General features: G+C 56.3%; 1 protein-coding gene across 2 annotated transcripts in view; it reads left to right on the forward strand.

The window, feature by feature from the left end:
* PXDN (peroxidasin) overlaps positions 1-18,791 on the forward strand; it is a 65,272-nt gene that overhangs the window by 34,274 nt on the left and 12,207 nt on the right. For both annotated transcript variants that reach the window (XM_086414063.1, XM_086414064.1), the window contains 10 exons: positions 2,313-2,482; positions 3,485-3,602; positions 4,258-4,427; positions 7,249-7,521; positions 8,863-8,979; positions 9,270-9,428; positions 10,057-10,169; positions 10,877-11,033; positions 17,086-17,194; positions 17,767-17,924. In XM_086414063.1, the coding sequence (XP_086270189.1) occupies positions 2,313-2,482; positions 3,485-3,602; positions 4,258-4,427; positions 7,249-7,521; positions 8,863-8,979; positions 9,270-9,428; positions 10,057-10,169; positions 10,877-11,033; positions 17,086-17,194; positions 17,767-17,924 (1,544 nt within the window). The remainder of the gene's footprint in view (positions 1-2,312; positions 2,483-3,484; positions 3,603-4,257; positions 4,428-7,248; positions 7,522-8,862; positions 8,980-9,269; positions 9,429-10,056; positions 10,170-10,876; positions 11,034-17,085; positions 17,195-17,766; positions 17,925-18,791) is intronic.

Genomic DNA, 18,791 nt, shown 5'->3' on the forward strand with positions numbered 1-18,791 from the left:
GCTGAGATGTTCTCACAGAACCGATGACAGACCGAGGAGTTCTGACAGGACCGCGACAGAACCGAGTTGTTCTGATAGGACCGAGGAGTTCTGACCGGACCGAGGTGTTCTGACAGGACCGATGACAGAACCGAGGTGTTTTCACAGAACTGAGGTGTTTTGATAGAGCTGAGATGTTCTCACAGAACCGATGACAGACCAAGGAGTTCTGACCGGACCGAGGAGTTCTGACAGGACCGATGACAGAACCGAGTTGTTCTGATAGGACCGAGGAGTTCTGACCGGACCGAGGTGTTCTGACAGGACCGATGACAGAACCGAGGTGTTCTCACAGAACCAAGGAGTTCTGACATGACCGATGACAGAACCGAGGTGTTTTCACAGAACTGAGGTGTTTTGATAGAGCTGAGATGTTCTCACAGAACCGATGACAGACCAAGGAGTTCTGACCGGACCGAGGAGTTCTGACAGGACCGATGACAGAACCGAGTTGTTCTGATAGGACCGAGGAGTTCTGACCGGACCGAGGTGTTCTGATAGGACCGATGACAGAACCGAGGTGTTCTCACAGAACCGAGGAGTTCTGACATGACCGATGACAGAACCAAGGTGTTCTGACAGAACCGAGGTGTTTTGATAGAGCTGAGATGTTCTCACAGAACCGATGACAGACCGAGGAGTTCTGACAGGACCGCGACAGAACCGAGTTGTTCTGATAGGACCGAGGAGTTCTGACTGGACCGAGGAGTTCTGACATGACCGATGACAGAACCGAGGTGTTCTGGTGCTGGTGGGAGACGCTGACTCATGTCTTCTGTGCGCTTTTCTCTGAGGTCTTGAAGGCCATTGTTTCTCAGTTAGATATTACTCAGTGTGAACAATGAACTAGATTTAAGAAAGAGACAGAAAGGTCAGATTGCCGAGCCTGGACCCAGGGTGGACTTCTGTTTCTCTCCTCAGTGAAGTAAAACACAGCTTTCCTCACAATTTGTAGTCTGTTTCTTTAGGATAAAGAAGATAAAGAAATCTCTAGCCAAATGTCAAGGTGCGTTCTAGGGGGCAGATAAGATAACTGCTGCCTCTCTGACAGATAAGAGAGCAGGAAAGAGGTTGCCGGGCGTCACCTGGACGGGTCAGGCAGGCAGTGCCTCCCTGAGTCCAGCCCAGGCTGGCAGGGTCTGTCCCCCGCCTTCTTTCTGCCCCTCGGTTCCGCCCTCTGGGCCGTGGCCTTTGCCCGTCTGCGACACACCTCAGACTTCTCGGCTCCATCGAGCTCCCCCTGACCCCTGGGTGGCCGAGGGGAGCGTGCAGCCGGGGGCTTCCGGCCAGTGTCACCTACTGGGCCCACCTGCCCACCCACTGTCCTCGGGGCCCGTCGTCAGTACAGAGGTCCTGGTATTTTCCCAGCGGGGCTGAGGGGCCAGTGGGCGCCGGGCAGGTCCCCGTGGCCGGGGGAGCTCTGGCGGGTCTGCATGGAGCCCCTTAGACCCCGCTGGCTGTACTCATCAGAGCTGACCATCTGGAGAGGGACCAGCCCTACCTGCCGCTCCCCCCAACCCCGAGCCAGCCTCAGAGAGATGCAGGTGGGAGGTGTGACGTCGGGCTGGCCTCCCGGGCAGCCCTGGCCTGTGGGGGTGCTGAGTGGACGCCTGCGAGCAGCCCCCCAGCTCTGGTCCCAGGGGCCCCCTGCCCAGCGTGGCCAGCCTGCAGCGGGGGTCTGAGCAGGGCTGGTTTCCGGCCTCTTGCCAGCACGTGTCAGGTCAGGCGGCCGTGGCTTCGGGTTCCCCTGTTACACCCCTCAGCTTGGGCTCCGCCACATAAACGGCCATCGTCCCGAGGGCGGAGGCGACGCCCTGCCTGTTCCACTCTTGGGAGGGTTGTGTCCACCTTCATGGGCCCCCTCCCCGTGGGCTTGCAGGATCATTCAGCCCCTGAGAGGTGCCTCTTGGGGGTGTCAGTCACGTGAGGTAATCCCGGAAGACGACGGGAGTGGTGCTGGGTTGGGGGAGTCCCTCGTTTCCCGTCTCACACGGGCTCCTGTCCTGCCCCGCCTCCGCCAGCCCACGTTGGTCCTGCGTCCACCCTGCATCTCACGCCTTTGGTTGCTCTCAGCACCACCCTTTACTGTGTCGCTTGGGCCCCCTGCTCCCCGGCTCTGGTTCTGCCGAGTGTGGGTCCCGCCAGCTCGGGTCCTGGTCGGGCAGGACCCGCTCAGATCCCACTGTCTGCAGCCCCCGCGCCACGGGTCCATCTGGGCTGGGTCAGCCCTGCGCGTCCACGTCCACGTCTCACGCGCGGCCTCCTCCGTGCAGGCGCCTGGACTCCAACGCGCTCCGCTGTGACTGTGAGATCCTGTGGCTGGCGGACCTGCTGAAGGGCTACGCGCGGTCAGGAAATGCGCAGGCCGCGGCCACCTGTGAGTATCCCAGGCGCATCCAGGGCCGGTCGGTGGCCACCATCACCCCAGAGGAGCTGGACTGTGGTGAGTGCCTCCGGAGGGCAGGGCGCCTGCAGCCCTGTGTCCATCTGTCCCTGGGAACCCCACGAAGCGAGTCTGGGTGGGCCTCACTGGTCCCTACTCAGAGTGTGTCTCTGCAGTGCCTGTAGGAAACTACTTTGTAATAAACGTGGATTTTATTGTCAGGTTTCCCTGCAAAAAAAAAAAGCAACGTGAAATGCATCAGGTCCTCTGTTGCTCCTTCCGACCGTCTGCCTTTAGAGGCTGCAGCTGCCAGGCGGCAGGGCCCGTGGTGGGAGGGGGCGGCTCCTGGGGGAGGGCCTGGGGCTGCCAGCTGGGAGCTGGCCGCCTCCTGTGTCTGGATCTGGGCGGTGGCCACTCGGGGTGGACGGGGCTGGGTTCGTCCAGCCGATTCCCCTGAGTGCTGCCTGCAAGTGCGTGACCTCTCACCACAAACACAAGAAAAGAAGCAGTCAGACCCCACAAAGCAGAATCTCCCATATAAGTAAATGGCGAGGAACTCAGCTCCTCGGTGTACCGCGCCGTAGGAGTGGGAAAATCGGCTTCTCCAGAGCATCATCTTTATATTCATATATTAAAAACAGACTTGACTGCAGTCGAAAGTCGCTGTGTTTCCTGGTAACGCGGCAGCTGCATCACTTCGCTGGTCACCTTTTGTGACCTTTCGTAGACGATCCCTTTGCAGTTGGGCTCCTGGCCCTTCGCGTGTGCAGGCGACTGGTTTCAGCCCCGGGGCTGCCCTGTGGCCTCTCCGCGTCCTGCCCTCATCGGTGAGGGCCGGGCCGGTGGCAGGGGTCCCGCGGTGAGCCTCAGGTCCTGGAAACGCTGTGTGGTTCGGCTCTAACACCGTCTTCTCCGTGGAGAAGCCCACTGGCTGTTCTCACGGGAGTGTGTTTGGTTTGAACATGTGCGATTTTCTCTTGAACCAAAGGGACTTGCTCTGGGTTCTTGTTCGCACGGTGGTTTACGACCAAGACAAGAGGGTCTGCTTTCCTTTTGGCGCAGAAAGGCCTCGGATCACGTCGGAGCCTCAGGATGCTGACGTCACCCTGGGCAACACTGTCTTCTTCACCTGCAGGGCTGAGGGTAACCCCAAGCCCGAGATCATCTGGCTGCGGAACAAGTGAGTGCTCCCGGACAGGGTGCCGGGCGCTGGGTACCAGCCGTCAGAGGGGTGCTGGGCGCTGGGTCCCAGCCGTCAGAGGGGTGCTGGGCACCAGGGCTGAGGGCAACCCCAAGCCCGAGATCATCTGGCTGCAGAACAAGTGAGTGCTCCCGGACAGGGTGCCGGGCGCTGGGTCCCAGCCGTCAGAGGGGTGCCGGCGCTGGGTCCCAGCCGTCAGAGGGGTGCTGGGCGCCGGGTCCCAGCCATCAGAGGGGTGCTGGGCGCCGGGGCTGAGGGCAACCCCAAGCCCGAGATCATCTGGCTGCAGAACAAGTGAGTGCTCCCGGACAGGGTGCTGGGCGCTGGGTCCCAGCCGTCAGAGGGGTGCCGGGTGCCGGGTCCCAGCCGTCAGAGGGGTGCTGGGCACCGGGGCCAGCCATCCCTGTACCCCAGAAGCTCCAGGGTGCCTGCCCACCCTGACCTTTCCTCCTCCTCCCACACAACCCTTTCTGCTCCTCCCTGGAGGGAACGCAAAGAGGAGAAGACGTTTCTCTGGCACCTCAAGTGCTCTGTGCCTGGAGGCCAGGGTCCCTGGGCTGGGACCAGACATCCACAGAGGACTGGATGTTTCCTGTGTTTTGGGGGCCTGAGCCAGCCAGGTCTGTCGTTATAGCAACGAGCTGAGCATGAAGACGGATTCCCGTTTGAACTTGCTGGATGACGGGACCCTCATGATCCAGAACACGCGGGAGACGGACCAGGGCATCTACCAGTGCATGGCGAAGAATGTGGCCGGGGAGGTGAAGACGCAGGAGGTGACCCTCAGGTACTTCCGGTCTCCAGGTAGGCACAGAGCTCCTCGGATACTCAGCACCCCCGAATCCCCTTCCTCCCGTCCACCCCCCTCTCTCTTTGCACCTGGTGGCGAGGGACAGACACCAGCGTCCCGGCTGGAGCGCCAGCAGCAGGGTCAGCTCAGGGTCACAGATGACCCCTGACCGTTGCTCTGGCCCACCGCAAACCCTTAACCCAGGTGGTCACTCAGAGTGGCCGTGGGTAGCCACTGCTGGGATCACTGTCCAGAGGGCTGTGGACACCTGGGAGACAAGTGTCCCCGCCCAATACCTCCACTCGCGGTGGTCCCAAGGGCATCTCACTGGCTGCTCCCTGGCAGTGGGCTTGCTCTTGTGCTACAGGCCCTGGCTACTTTAAAAGAAACCCAAAATCTGAATTTGGGTGCAAAATTCCCATATCTATAGTATTGGTACCTGATCTGAAAAGACAATTGGAGCCAAAGGAAGCACAGCTATGTCCTTGGATTGGCCTGGGCCACACCAGGTTACAAACCCCACTCTTGTCCAAGTGTTGACCTTGGGACTTTGGCCAGAAGAGGAGCTGGCTCTTGGAGAAGAGCCTGGGGGTGACCCTGGTCCCAGGGCTGCTGGGCACAGCACCTGTGGCCCTGGTGCCGCCACGGTTCTGGGTCGTCCTCGTGTGAGTGCGCCTGGTCTGTGTTTCTCTCGTGCTGTGGGATTCAGGGCCTTGCAACACCTTCGGCTGCAGGATGAATGGTTTCTGTGTTTCTTTGTTTAGAGTCTTACTATGAGAACTTTGTATGCCTCGGTATATCCCAGCAGAGACATGTCCAGATTTACTGATGAATGAGAATCCCCAGCTCTCAAACACCAGTTTAGAGGAATGCGCAGGGCAGATAACTGCAGCCAAGTCAAATCCCTTTAATCCCAGGTTCCCCAAGTGGAACAAGGCGTCCAGGATTTCTGCAGAGCCACACGGCTGTGAGTCTGCCAGACAAGACAGGGCTCCTGGTCATGAAGGAGCTTGTGCTTTGTTTGTAAGGACCAGGGAAACCCACACAATGTTGACCGGAGTGGTGCAGTGCTAGAGGGACACGTCAGAACAGAAGGGAACAGCAGAACATGAAAGGGCGAGTCCTTAGCACAGTTGCTGTGTCAACAGGGCCGCTGATCCCTGGATGGGAATAGTAGTCTCTCTCTGGCCCGAGAATTCCAAATCTAACCTCTTTTGATCCGAATCTTGGTTTGTTTCTCAGGAACAAGAGCCTTCCTTAGTACACCAGTCTGAGCTTGTTGGCCTTGCTCCCAGAAATGCACGTGAAGCATCTCCTACAGGGGGTGGGGAGGTCACTGCAGACCAAGGGGTCAGCCAGTGGCAGCCGGTCAGCCTGGACCGGGGGCCGCCTGGCCTGGACCGGGAACTGCCCGGCCTGGACCACTGCCTGGCTTTACAAGATCTTTACACTAAGAATGTGTTTTGCCTTTTTTATGTGATTGAAAACACTTACGAATAGCATTTTAGAATACATGATGAAATGAAGTTCAGATTTCAGTCTATTGATTAGGTCTTTTTGGAACATAATCATACTCAAAGATTTATGGCCTGAAAGGCCCAAAATACATGTGCTGTGCCCCTCTGTGGAAGTCTGCCAGTCCTATGATATAGATGACGATGGCCTGTGAGTAAGTTTCCATGAGTCACAAAGGGTAAATGTTCTTTATCTATTTTGAAGCTCTGTTATTAGGGACATATTAGTCCACAGTGTTTATCTTCCTCATGAATTAAACTTTGATTATTAACACTTTCACCTCTCTCAGTGTTTTTTGCCCTAAGATGGGTCTGATTTTATACAGAGGCAACCATTTTTCCTTTAATTAGTGTTTATCACCTGTACCTTTCCCACCATTTTGCTCTGCTCTAAACTGTCACAGAATCTCAAATAACATCATAATCAATATATAAAATCCTAGTCAATCCTGTGAGTGTTCAGTAAGTGGAATAGATGAAGGCTGTAAGTAGCTTTGGGCTAGATAGATCAAGGTTTGTAACCAAAGAAGTTACAAAAAGATTACTTATTTTTGGAGCTTTTTCGGTTGGAAAATTGTGAATAAGGATGTCAGCCCAAAGAAACAGCACAGTGATAAGTCCTTTTTTAAAAACATGTATTGTTCTGTAAGCCTATTAAAATACCTATGGGGTAAAGTCCTAGCAGAGTAATTTCTGAGCGGAAGGGTGAGTGAATTTCCGGATTTGAGATGCGCAGCCACGTTTCTGTCCTGGTGGCCCAGGGCAGCTTGTGCTCCCGACGTGTTAGAAACATGTTGTTTCTGTACATACTCATCTCAAGAGCTCAATAATAAATATGTGGATTTTTTTTCTGGATTTAGAGTTGAAAACTGAGCAACTGAACTGAACTGAACTATTATCATGCTATTCGTTTGTATTTTCCTTTCTGTGAAGGAAAAATTTTTTATTTCTGTATGTTCTAAATACCCTTTAAAAACAGTGTTTTATAACCAGTAAGAACTACTCGCAAGGTTTACTTACTAACAAGACTGACAAAATGCTTTTAGAATCATCAAAAGTGAGACTGCACCAGAATTCAGTCCATGTTTGAAAAAGGAACCGGTTCTAACTGGTCAGCCCTGCTGATGCTGGCTTGACCTGACGCCGTGCGCCGTCTTTGTGGTCTGCACGTTTCTTTGAAAAGGAGAGGAGACAAAGCGTGCAGTTGTGTTGAATTGGTTCTACTCATTTTAGACGTCAGTAGGTAGAACGAGTAGGAAAGGCAAGCAGACAGGTCTGCTAAGCTGGAGGATGTTGATTGCAAATCTGTCTCCCGCGGCAGCTCGCCCGGCGTTTGTCATCCAGCCCCAGAACACAGAGGTGCTGGTCGGGGAGAGTGTGACTTTGGAGTGCAGCGCCACGGGCCACCCCCCGCCTCAGATCACCTGGACCAGGGGCGACCGCAGCCCCGTGCCCACAGACCCTCGGGTGAGCATCACCCCGTCCGGCGGCCTCTACATCCAGAACGTGGAGCAGGAGGACAGCGGGGAGTACGCCTGCTTCGCCTCCAACACGGTGGACAGCATCCACGCGACGGCGTTCATCATCGTCCAAGGTGAGGCCCGCCGGCGCGGGAGCCCCGCCTCCCTGGCGTCCCCGGAGCGGCCGAGCTCCTCCTGATACCCCGTCCCTGCAGACCCTCCGTGGGACTGCTGACACGTTGATTTTCCACCTGGAGGCATCAGGCGGCCAGGGCTCTGTTTTTCTGCCGTGTCCTCCGTGTGAATGTGGGTGTGCGTTTTCTGCCGTGTCCTCCGTGTGAATGTGGGTGTGCGTTTTCTGCCGTGTCCTCCGTGTGAATGTGGGTGTGCGTTTTCTGCCGTGTCCTCCGTGTGAATGTGGGTGTGCGTGCCGATTCACCGTTGTCTAGAAGGCTGGCACACGTGTTGGAATGTCCTTAGGGTCGATTTCTGAACTCGGAGCCTGAGAGTATATATAGTTCTAAGACTTAACGTTATGTGTTTCCAAAGTCCTTAACTGGTTAGAATGAGTTTATGAATAGTTTTCAAACTTAGTTGCAAAGCGGGACTTTGGCTGACAAGGGCTAGGACTGCGCAGGAGTGTGAGCGCAGAAGACGAGTTTCCCTCCTCCTGCCTCCCCGTCGGCTTTTCCGGCCTCCGGCGGAAGCAGACTCACTGGACGCCGGTGACTTTTCCTCTGTCCTCCGGCTCTTTCTCTGCACGCACGCCCGTACAGTCATGTTGTTTGGTTTTGATTGTGGCTGTCGTGTGTGTGCTGAGTCGTTTCAGTCGTGCCCAACTCTTTGTGACCCCATGGGCTCTAGCCCACCAGGTCCTCTGTCCCTGGGATTCTCCAGGCCAGAATCCTGGAGGGGGTTGCCATTCTGTCCTCCAGGGGATCTTCCCGACCCAGGGCTGAGCCCCCGTCTCCCGCGTCTCCCGCATCGGCAGGCTGTTTCTTTACCACTAGCGCCACCTGGGAAGTTGGCTTGTTGCTTTTATAAAAATGGAATTACGTTGGATATATTTATTCTGTAATTCACTTTTGTCTCTCTCGCCCAGTAGTAACAACATAACTCCTGTCACTGCACATAGTTGCACTGGATGACGTTTATCCATTTGCAAATATATTGGTTTAGGCTGAGGAGATGAATCTGGGCCCTTTGCAGGAACCGAGGTTGGTCATTAGTGAGTTCTATGCTGTTGGATCAATAGTCTCCGCACACGTGACCGTGTGATGCTGAGAAGCACCCAGGGTGTGGTCTTCTTCCTACTCCGCATCCTTTTCTCTGGCCTCTTCCTCCCTCCCTGGGATGCCGCACCAGCAGAGGGGTCCTGGTGGGCCCTCGGGGCGGCCTCGCTCTGGGAAGGAGACTGGCTTTGCACCCAGAGCTGTCCCCTAAATGCCTCGTTTCTGCGTCTTTCCCCCCATAAGCGCTTCCTCAGTTCACCGTGACGCCCCAGGACAGAGCTGTCATCGAGGGCCAGACGGTTGAGTTCCACTGTGAGGCAAAGGGCTACCCGCAGCCTGTCATCGCCTGGACCAAAGGAGGTGAGTGGCCCACAGGGCAGCCACCCGCCCTGCCCCTCTTCGCTCCCTGGAGCACGGTGCCCTGGGCAGGCCGCAGCAGCGGAATCAGACGTGACTCAGCGCCGCGGCGCATCCGGCCGGACCTATCCTCACCGAGGACCAGGGCGGCAAGCCCGCCTCCGGGAACACGGACCTGGGGACAGAAGCTCCTCGATCCTTCCATCCCTCAGTCAGGCCTCTGCCTGGCCCCGAGGAAGGCTAGGCTCCTGCCCCTGCGTCCGCATCGCTGAGAGCGCGTCTCAACCTTGCAGGGAGCCAGCTGTCGGTGGACAGGCGCCACCTGGTCCTGTCCTCGGGGACGCTGAGGATCTTGGCCGTCGCCCTCCATGACCAGGGCCAGTACGAGTGCCAGGCTGTGAACATCATCGGCTCCCAGAGGGTCGCCGCACACCTGACCGTCCAGCCCCGAGGTAGACGGTGGTCCTCACCCTCCCCCAGCAGACCACCCTGGACTTGCATCATGAGGCCTTAGTCATAGCTGGAATTGTCCATGTCAGCCGTGGGGACCCTGCTCATGGGGGGCACGGGCATGGTGGGCTCCTGCGGTTCAGTGGGCTGTGCTTCCCCTGCTTATCTGTGGCCCCGTGTCGTGGGTGGCCTGGCCTGGGGGAGGGGGCTGGAGGCTCTGCCTGCAGAGTGTCGATAGGGGTTGAGGCCTGGGTCTGATCCAGCCGATGGGCTCTGGGTTTCCTTCCAGTCCTGACCAGGCAGGACAGTGGATGGCCCGTGAGTGGGGCTGCTAGCTGGTGCCCTGCTTCCTGCCTCATCACCAGTTCCTGGGGGTCGAGGCCTTGGACTCACACGCAGGGCAGGAGCCACACAGACAGGCGGGCCACTGCCCTGAGGCTGCCGCTCACGGGGAGGCTGGAAGCCCCAGAGGTCCTGTCTGGCTTCTTCTTAGCAGGAAACAGGGTCACGGCCCGGCCACAGCGAGGGCACTCGGTGCCCTGGGCCTGCTCAGACCGGGGGCAGGGCATCTGCTGCAAACCTTGAACTGCCTGGGTTCTGTGCACGGCAGCCCCTGTCCTTGCCTTGCAGTCACCCCGGTGTTCACCAGCGTCCCCAGGGACATGACGGTGGAGGTGGGCAGCAACGTCCAGCTGCCCTGCCGTCCCCAGGGCGAGCCGGAGCCCGCTGTGACCTGGAACAAGGTAAGGGCTGAGACGTCTGGCCCTGCCTTCGTGGGGGAGACAGCCACCCTGAACAAGACCGACTCGGGACATTTGCCCGTGCGTGTCCTTGGTGACAGAAGCGAAAACGAAGTCCCTCTTGCTAGGTCCTCGTCCAGCAATCACTGGAGAGATTTTCTGGTGTCCATTTCACTGTGTTGTTCTTACTGAGCCCAGCACAGAAACGCTAGTCTGTGTTCAACTGTGAGCAAATTGTTCAATACAACCCACATTTCTGGAGGTCGTGAAGTGGTTCCCTGAGAGGGAGGTGGGGTCCTCAGGGCCTTGATGCCTCCACCTGCCTTGCTTCCTCCTCGTCCTGGGGGGTCACCTGCCTTCCTTGGCAACACACACCTGCCCTGGCTGCTCCCACACGCTGGCTGCCCCGCTGTGCACCGCCAGCCCAACACACGTCCCACGAAGGTCACCTTTTGTGCCCTGGGATCCTGCAAAGTCCCACACAGCGAGGTTTGTGTCTTAAGCTTTCTGGGTATTTTGCCAGCAGGTAGGAGGGGCTCCTGCCCTTGAATCTGCAGTGGGCAGGATCGTCCCAGTGTCTGGCGGGTCTGAGAACAGCCATCAGGAGCGCTCCGTTCGAGAGGCCCTGGCACGTGGTGCCCCTCCCCCAGGAGAGACCCTTCGGGTCCTTAGTCTGATTCCCGCCATCCTCTCCGCTTATTTTGCTCCAGGATGGGGTTCAGGTGACAGAAAGTGGGAAATTTCACATCAGCCCCGAGGGGTTCCTGACCATCCGCGACGTTGGGACCGCAGATGCTGGCCGCTACGAGTGTGTGGCCCGGAACACGATCGGGCAGGCGTCGGTCAGCATGGTGCTCAGCGTGAACGGTGAGGCTACGGAGTGGATGCCCCGCGAGCTTGGAGGCTGTTGGAGAGCAGGGCACGTCCACTTTGCAGAAAGGTTGGCGCAGCCCAGAGGCACAGCCGCCCCCCTCCACTGCCCCAGGCTCTGAGAGCGCCGTGGCGGCCCGCTTGGAGGGCCTCCTTGCTCTGGGTTTTGCAGTTGGTTTAGTGGTTGCCCAAACCCTCTCGAGTTCTGCAACATGTAATTTGCAGCCACCGTTTGGCAGAAGCACAGACGCAGCTCCTGCTGTGGAGTCCGGGCCCCTTCGTTCTGCGTTCTGTCCATTCTGAGCGTGTGTGGCCTCTTGTGGCCCTAGGGTGTGCTCAGCCCTCCTCTGAAACCCACACGAGGGCAGGGGCCGTCCCCTTCCCTGAGTCTGGTCCTGCCCCAGGGCCTGGCGGGCCCGCTCTATGCCGACGGGCAGTGCTTCCCATCCCAGAGCTGCAAACTTCGGACGTGCTCCTTGGTTCCAAGCAAACAGGGTAAAATGCAAGCCTGTAGCTTTTTGTAAGTCTTACAGCTCCACCCAAACCTGCACTTGGTAAGTTGCATTTGTTTTTTCCCAAGCAATAGTCTTAGGAAAGTAATTCAAAAACATACGTACCTTAAAAAAAAAGGGTAAAGGAAATTCACTAAAATGTGGTTATTTTGGAGATCGTGGGTGGGAGGTTCTCTTTATATTTCATGTGTAACTAATTCATGTTAAAGCAACATTATTTTTCAAGTATAAAAAATGTGGAAGAAACGCCGTTGTTTATATGGATGCCCCGGTGGCTCCTTGAGCCCGTGGGCACCTGCAGACCGCGGTAGAGGCACATCTGCACGTCTCTTTTTTTTTCTTTTTTTTTTTTTTAATGTTAAATGACCTTATTTTCCCATTATATTAGACTGGAGTGATTATAAATTAAATCAGTGAATTTCCTGATTTAAAAACAAATTCAACTTAAGTCATTGGTAATAACGAAATGTTAGGTGATAAAATTATGTAAGATTGTCCTGTCCGTTTGTCTGACTTGTGGCATTAGGTGCATAAAACCTATAAAAATATTAGGCTCTAAAAGTTACCTAATGCAGGGGCTTCTGGTTCAGGATGGCAGAGTAGAAGGATGTGGGCTCCTCTCCTGTGAGGGCACCGAAATCACAGCTAGCGGTTGAATAGCCATTGACAGGAGAACACTGGAACTCACCAGAAAAAGATGCCCCGTGTCCAAAGACGAAGAAGCCACAGCGAAGTGGTGGGAGGCGGGCAAGCACAGGAAAGTCAGATCTCATGCCCCCAGGGTAGGCAACCCGTGACAGGAGAACAATGATACCAGAGATGCTCTCCCGCTCTGGGGAAGACCCTGAGCCTCACGTCAGGCTTCCCAGCCTAGGGGTCTGACAAAGGGACTGGGCGTCCCCCGGGAGCCTGACCCTGAAGGCCAGCGGGGTTTGCTTACAGGACTCCCACAGGCCTGGGGGAAGCAGTGTCTTGCCCTGGAGGGCACACGCAGAATCTCGTATGTGCCAGGATCTGGGCAAAAGGAGCAGTGACCCCACAGGAGATGGAGCCAGGCCTGCCGGCCTGTGTGGGGGCCTCTCCTGTGGAGGCGCCGGCCAGACGTGGCTCCTCACAGGGACGGGGGTCCTGCCGGCCTGTGTGGGGGCCTCTCCTGTGGAGGCGCCGGCCAGACGTGGCTCCTCACAGGGACGGGGGTCCTGCCGGCCTGTGTGGGGGCCTCTCCTGAGGAGGCGCCGGCCAGACGTGGCTCCTCACAGGGACGGGGGTCCTGCCGGCCTGTGTGGGGGCCTCTCCTGAGGAGGCGCCGGCCAGCAGTGGCTCCTCACAGGGACGGGGGTCCTGCCGGCCTGTGTGGGGGCCTCTCCTGTGGAGGCGCCGGCCAGACGTGGCTCCTCACAGGGACGGGGGTGCTGCTGGCCTGTGTGGGGGCCTCTCCTGTGGAGGCGCCGGCCAGACGTGGCTCCTCACAGGGACGGGGGTCCTGCCGGCCTGTGTGGGGGCCTCTCCTGTGGAGGCGCCGGCCAGCAGTGGCTCCTCACAGGGACGGGGGTCCTGCCGGCCTGTGTGGGGGCCTCTCCTGAGGAGGCACCGGCCAGCAGTGGCTCCTCACAGGGACGGGGGTCCTGCCGGCCTGTGTGGGGGCCTCTCCTGTGGAGGCGCCGGCCAGCAGTGGCTCCTCACAGGGACGGGGGTCCTGGCAGCAAGTCCTGGAAGGGGCCCCTCGGCCTAAGTCCCCGTGGAGGTGACCACTGACCCTACCACAGAGCCTGTAGACCCCAGGCCGCGTGACTCACAAGGTGGGATCAATGGGTGACTGGATTAAATTTTTACTGAGCAAGACCCAGTTTTTCCCACCACCCAGTCCCTCCCATCAGGAAGCTTTTACATGCCTTGTGGCCTCATCCACCAGAGGGCAGACAGAAGAAGCAAGAAGGACCACAGTCCCGCAGCAGCTAGGCCCAAAACCACATCACAGAGACTTAACCATGAGGAAGAGTTTTCGTCCCAGATGAAGGGATAAGGTAAAACCCCAGAAAAGCAACCAGATGAATTGGAGATAGGCAACCTTCCAGAAAAAATATTTAGAATACTGATAGTGAAGATGATCCAGGATCTCAGACACAAAATGGAAAAGATGCAGGAAATGTTTCCCAAAGACCTAGAGGAGTTAAAGAACAAACAAACCGAGATGAACAGCGCGCTGGAAGCAATCAGCAGCACTTAGCTGAGGCAGAAGAACAGAGGAGTGACCTGGAGGACAGAGTGGTGGAAATCACCGCCACAGAGCAGACTGCAGAAAAAAGAGTGAAAGGGAATGAAGGTAGCCTGAGACCTCCGGGACATCAACGCACTGACACGTGCATTATGGGGATCCCAGAAGGAGAAGAGAGAGAGAAAGGACCCAAGGAAGATTTTAAGAAATAGCTGAAAAGTTCCCTAACGTGGGAAAGGAGATAGTCAACCAAGTCCGGGAAGCACGGAGTCCCAGGCGGGATAAGCCCAAGGAGGAGCACACCGAGACACATAGCAGTCACACTGACAAAAACCAAAGACAAAGATAAACTGTGAAAAGCGACAAGGGAAAAGCGACAGGTGACATACAGGGGCGCTCCCGTCTGCTCAGCGGGAACTACAGGCCAGAGGGCAGGCGTGGTACATTTAAAGTGATGACGGGGAAGAGCCAGCAACCAAGAACACTACCCAGAAAGACTCAGATTTGATGGAGAAATCAAAAGCTTTCCAGACAAGTGAAAGTTAAGAGAGTACATCTGTACCAAACCAGCTGGACAACAGATGCTAAAGGGATTCCTGTAGGCAGGAAACACAAGAGAAGGAAAAAGACCCACACAAAATAAACCCAAAACAATTAAGAATATGGTAATGTCATGTAATTATCATACGTACCCAAATTGCCTTAACCGTAAGTGGATTAAAGGCACCAGACCGGCTGGGTGGCTGAGCATGTGTGCACAGATGCACCTCCGCGTCACGCTGCTAAGCCCTAAACTGTGCAGCTTCTATAGTGTCAGGGTGATCGTGTTTCCTTTAGGGCTTGCCAGTGTAATTATGTTTTGTGTTTTGTCTGGCTATTGATTGTGAACACTGATAAACACCTGTTACTATTATATTTTTGCTGATTACAATAATTATATCACAACTGTTCAACAGAAAATAATCGAATTTTATATCATTGAAACTACCATTTAATAGAAAACTTCTGAAAGTGAAAGTCACTCAGTCATGTCCAACTCTTTGCGACCCCATGGACTGTACAGTCCACGGAATTCTCCAGGCCAGAATCCTGGAGTGGGTAGCCTTTCCCTTCTCCAGGGGATCTTCCCAATCCAGGGATCAAACCCAGGTCTCCCGCATTGCAGGTGGATTCTTTACCAGCTGAGTCACAAGGGAAGCCCAAGAATAATCACTTTTTAAAATCCAGATGCATAACAGAATTATCTTGGATTGTTTGAAAACCACAAAGGCCCAGGCGTCGCTGTCCTTCTCCAGGGCGCGCTGTGACTGATGAGCAGCTGGCCTGGCCTCGCTCTCTCCAGTTTGTTTCCTTTTTCCTGTTTCACACTCAGTGCTCCCATTTCACTCAGTTTACATTTCTTCAATTTTTCCATCTTTTTTTTTTTTTTGCTGTCATTCTCTCTCAAGCCTTTATGAAGCATACCAGAAAAGCTTTTGTGTATATATATATTATGTTAATATAGTATTTGTTTTAGAAAATTCATGAGTTTTTGTCTAGCTGAAAAAATTATGACATTTTGATTCAACTCATTTGACTTAGTATGACTAGAATGTAGATTTCTAATTTATATTCACTCAAAACTTTGATTCAACTCCATGTACTTTGGCATCTAGTATTACTGCTAAAAGTGATTAGTGATTTAAAAATATTTGAATGAGACTTGAAACTTCCATCCCAATTCTGAGAATATGAAAAAATACTGTGTTGAGAACGCTGTGTTTCAGGCATCTGCTCAATGTTAAGTGGCAGCCTGGATGGGCGGGGAGTTCAGAGGAGGATGGATGCATACGTGTGACTGAAGCCCTTTTGTCCACCTGAAACTACCACGCGTTGTTAATCAGCTGCAAGACAAAGTCCAGTCAGGCTGCATTTGAGATCAGTGCCCGGAGGAGGGGGTGCGCCCGGAGGGTGGGGTGCGCCCGGAGGAAGGGGTATGCCCGGAGCAGGGGCTGCGCCCGGAGGAGGGGCTGCACTCGGAGCAGGGGATGCGCCCGGAGGAAGGGGTGTACCCGGAGGAGGGGCTGCGCCTGGAGCAGGGGGTGCGCCTGGAGGACGGGGTGCGCCCGGAGGAAGGGGTGCGCCCGGAGGAAGGGGTATGCCCGGAGCAGGGGCTGCGCCCGGAGGAGGGGCTGCACTCAGAGCAGGGGGTGCGCCCGGAGGAGGGCGTGCGCCCGGAGCAGGGGCTGTGCCCAGAGGATGGGGTGTGCCCGGAGGAAGGGGTATGCCCGGAGCAGGGGCTGCGCCCGGAGGAGGGGCTGCACTCGGAGCAGGGGGTACGTCCGGAGGAGGGGCTGCACTCGGAGCAGGGGCTGCGCCCAGAGGAAGGGGTGTACCCGGAGGAGGGGCTGCGCCCGGAGCAGGGGGTGCGCCCGGAGGAAGGGGTGTACCCGGAGGAGGGGCTGCACCCGGAGCAGGGGGTGAGCCTGGAGGAAGGGGTGCGCCCGGAGGAGGGGCTGCGCCCAGAACCGCCGCATGAAGGCAGCGTCTCACCAAGGGCGTTTTCCACCACGTCGAGTTTTCTAGAAGGTTTGCGTATTTTGAAGGAAAAAAGTTACTGTTTAGTTTGTTAAAGTGCACGTTCTTGGTGACCTGTCCTGAGGCGTTTTTAAAGATAAAAGCTTGGTTGGAACAAAGCTGTTTTGTTTAGCAAACTCTAAATGCTGGTAAGTTGAAAAGGAATGAAGAGAGGACAGTGGAAAGGAAGCCATAACTTCAGAGGTGGCAGGTTCAGCAGCGTGTGTGTGCGTGTGTGTGTGTGTGTGCTTGTGTGTGCATATATGTGTGTGTGCGTGTGTGTGTGTGAGCACAGTGCGCTGGCACACAGGCTGGCTGTGGGATGTCTGATCCTCCATGAGGATTAGGACGGGGGGCAGCAGAGCCTTGGGAGGCGAGTGGGCTGAGGTCCAGCAGCAGGAGGGCTGTCTGTCCCTCGGCAGGAGGCGTCACAGCACCCACTGGAGGTTAAAGCCCAGCAGGGCAGGGCGGCCGCTCAGTGGACCTGAGTTGGCCTCCCCGTCAGCTGATACTTTGCTAGAAGAACTTCGGAGTTTTCAGTTACAGCTTCTTTGACCCTTTGTGGTGAATCCTGTGATTTTAAAGCGTCTGCATCTTTCATGCAGTTTGAAAACTGCTTCTAGTAGAATTTGTGATAAAGACACTGAAGGTTTGGAGGGAAAAATAGAAACAACACTGGAGCGGAGTCTGCGCCGTGGTGTCTGGTCTTTGTTCTGTGACCCGTGTCTGTGTGTGTGCTGGTAACCCACGACCTCCTGCCTCCTAGTTCCCGATGTCAGTCGGAACGGGGACCCGTTTGTGGCCACGTCCATCGTCGAAGCCATCGCAACAGTGGACAGAGCCATCAACTCCACGCGGACACACTTGTTTGACAGGTATGTGCAGAAGCAGTCGCAGCTGTGACCTGCTCGCGGGCTGGGTTTACAGAGGGCGTGCGCTTCTCCCACACCAAGCTCTCATCTGATTCCTGGCATAAAGCAGTGTTCTAATCTGCAAATCATGAACAGCGTTGTGTTAGCTTTTCTGGGGGCTAACAGAAAGGTGTGTCCTTTCCAAGCAGAAGCTGACCTGTGATTCACAAATAGAACATTTCAGAAAACTTTTGACTCATTTCTTGGGCTTGTTACTCAGTGAGTTGGCAAAAACAAAGTATTTCTTGAGCCATTCATGCGTTTGCTCATCTTGGCAACCCCCAAGTGTTTTTACTGCGTTTGAATTAAAATAGACTATCTGTGTTTTCTTTCTATTGACGTAATGAATCACTTATTTTTAGCGTCTTTTGACTTTGTTCCTTTGCTTTGTTGCCTTCCATGGGATGAGTAAGGTACGGTGCTTCCTGTCCATGGAAACGTAGCCGTAGAAACAGTTAACTGCGGTGATTCTTGAGTGACTTTTTGTTCTCGGTCATCTGTTCCACTCTTGCCTCCTCGCCCCACGCGCCCGCCAGCCGCCCTCGCTCCCCGAACGACCTGCTGGCCCTGTTCCGGTACCCGCGGGACCCCTACACAGTGGAGCAGGCCCGGGCCGGGGAGATTTTTGAGCGGACACTGCAGCTGATCCAGGAGCACGTGCGGCACGGCCTGATGGTGGACCTCAACGGAACCAGTCAGTACCCGCAGCGCCACCCTCACAGCCCCTTCCCGGGGCGGGCCCCTTCCCAGGGCGGGCCCAACCCGCCTGGCGCCGTGTCTGTGGCGAGCATCGTCACTGCGGTTAGCCTGAGCGGGGACAGTGGGGTGGTTCTCACAGACCTGGTAGGAGAGCGGGTGGGGACGAGAAGTGTGCTCAGCTCAGGGGCTGTGCTGGCCCAGCCCTGGGCCCTGACCCTCAGGTCCTCTGGGCAGAGGGGAGCTCTGGGAGGCCCTGGGTGCAGGTCAGGGGTGCTAGGAGGGTGCTGGTGGGGCCCCAGCAGGTGCTGTGTGGACGCCACCCTCCCCCTGCCCTTGGCATGGGTGCCCCACCATGAAGCTCTGTAGGACCCAAGGGGGTGAGTGCTTGGACGCCACCCTCCCCCTGCCTTTGGCATGGGTGCCCCACCATGAAGCTCTGTAGGACCCAAGGGGGTGAGTGCTTGGACGCCACCCTCCCCTGCCCTTGGCATGGGTCCCCCCGACCATGAAGCTCTGTAGGACCCAAGGGGGTGAGTGCTCAGGCAGCGTGTGGGAGGCAGCGCTTCCCAGGCTGGCTCTTGGGCTCAGGACTGGGCTTCCTTGGGGCGGCTGTGACTGAGCAGGGGGCCACCCTTGCTTTCTCTCTGGGAGGCAGGAGCTGCCAGAGTTTTGGGTCTGAGCCTGATGCTGGATGCCAGCTGGCGCTGGGAGCCCAGCGTCCTGTCTGATACTGGATGCCAGCTGGCACTGGGAGCCCGGCGTCCTGTCCCTTCAAAGCTCCTCTGGCACAGCCCACCTCCCGAGTGTCTGATCGCCTCCACCGGCCAGGACAGACTCGCCCCTGGGTCTTCCCACCTCCCCG

This window comes from Bos grunniens, chromosome 8 (genome assembly GCF_055505025.1).
Source record: "Bos grunniens cultivar Pamir isolate PY7600 chromosome 8, Bosgru_T2T1.0, whole genome shotgun sequence".
Taxonomy (NCBI): Eukaryota; Metazoa; Chordata; class Mammalia; order Artiodactyla; family Bovidae; genus Bos; species Bos grunniens.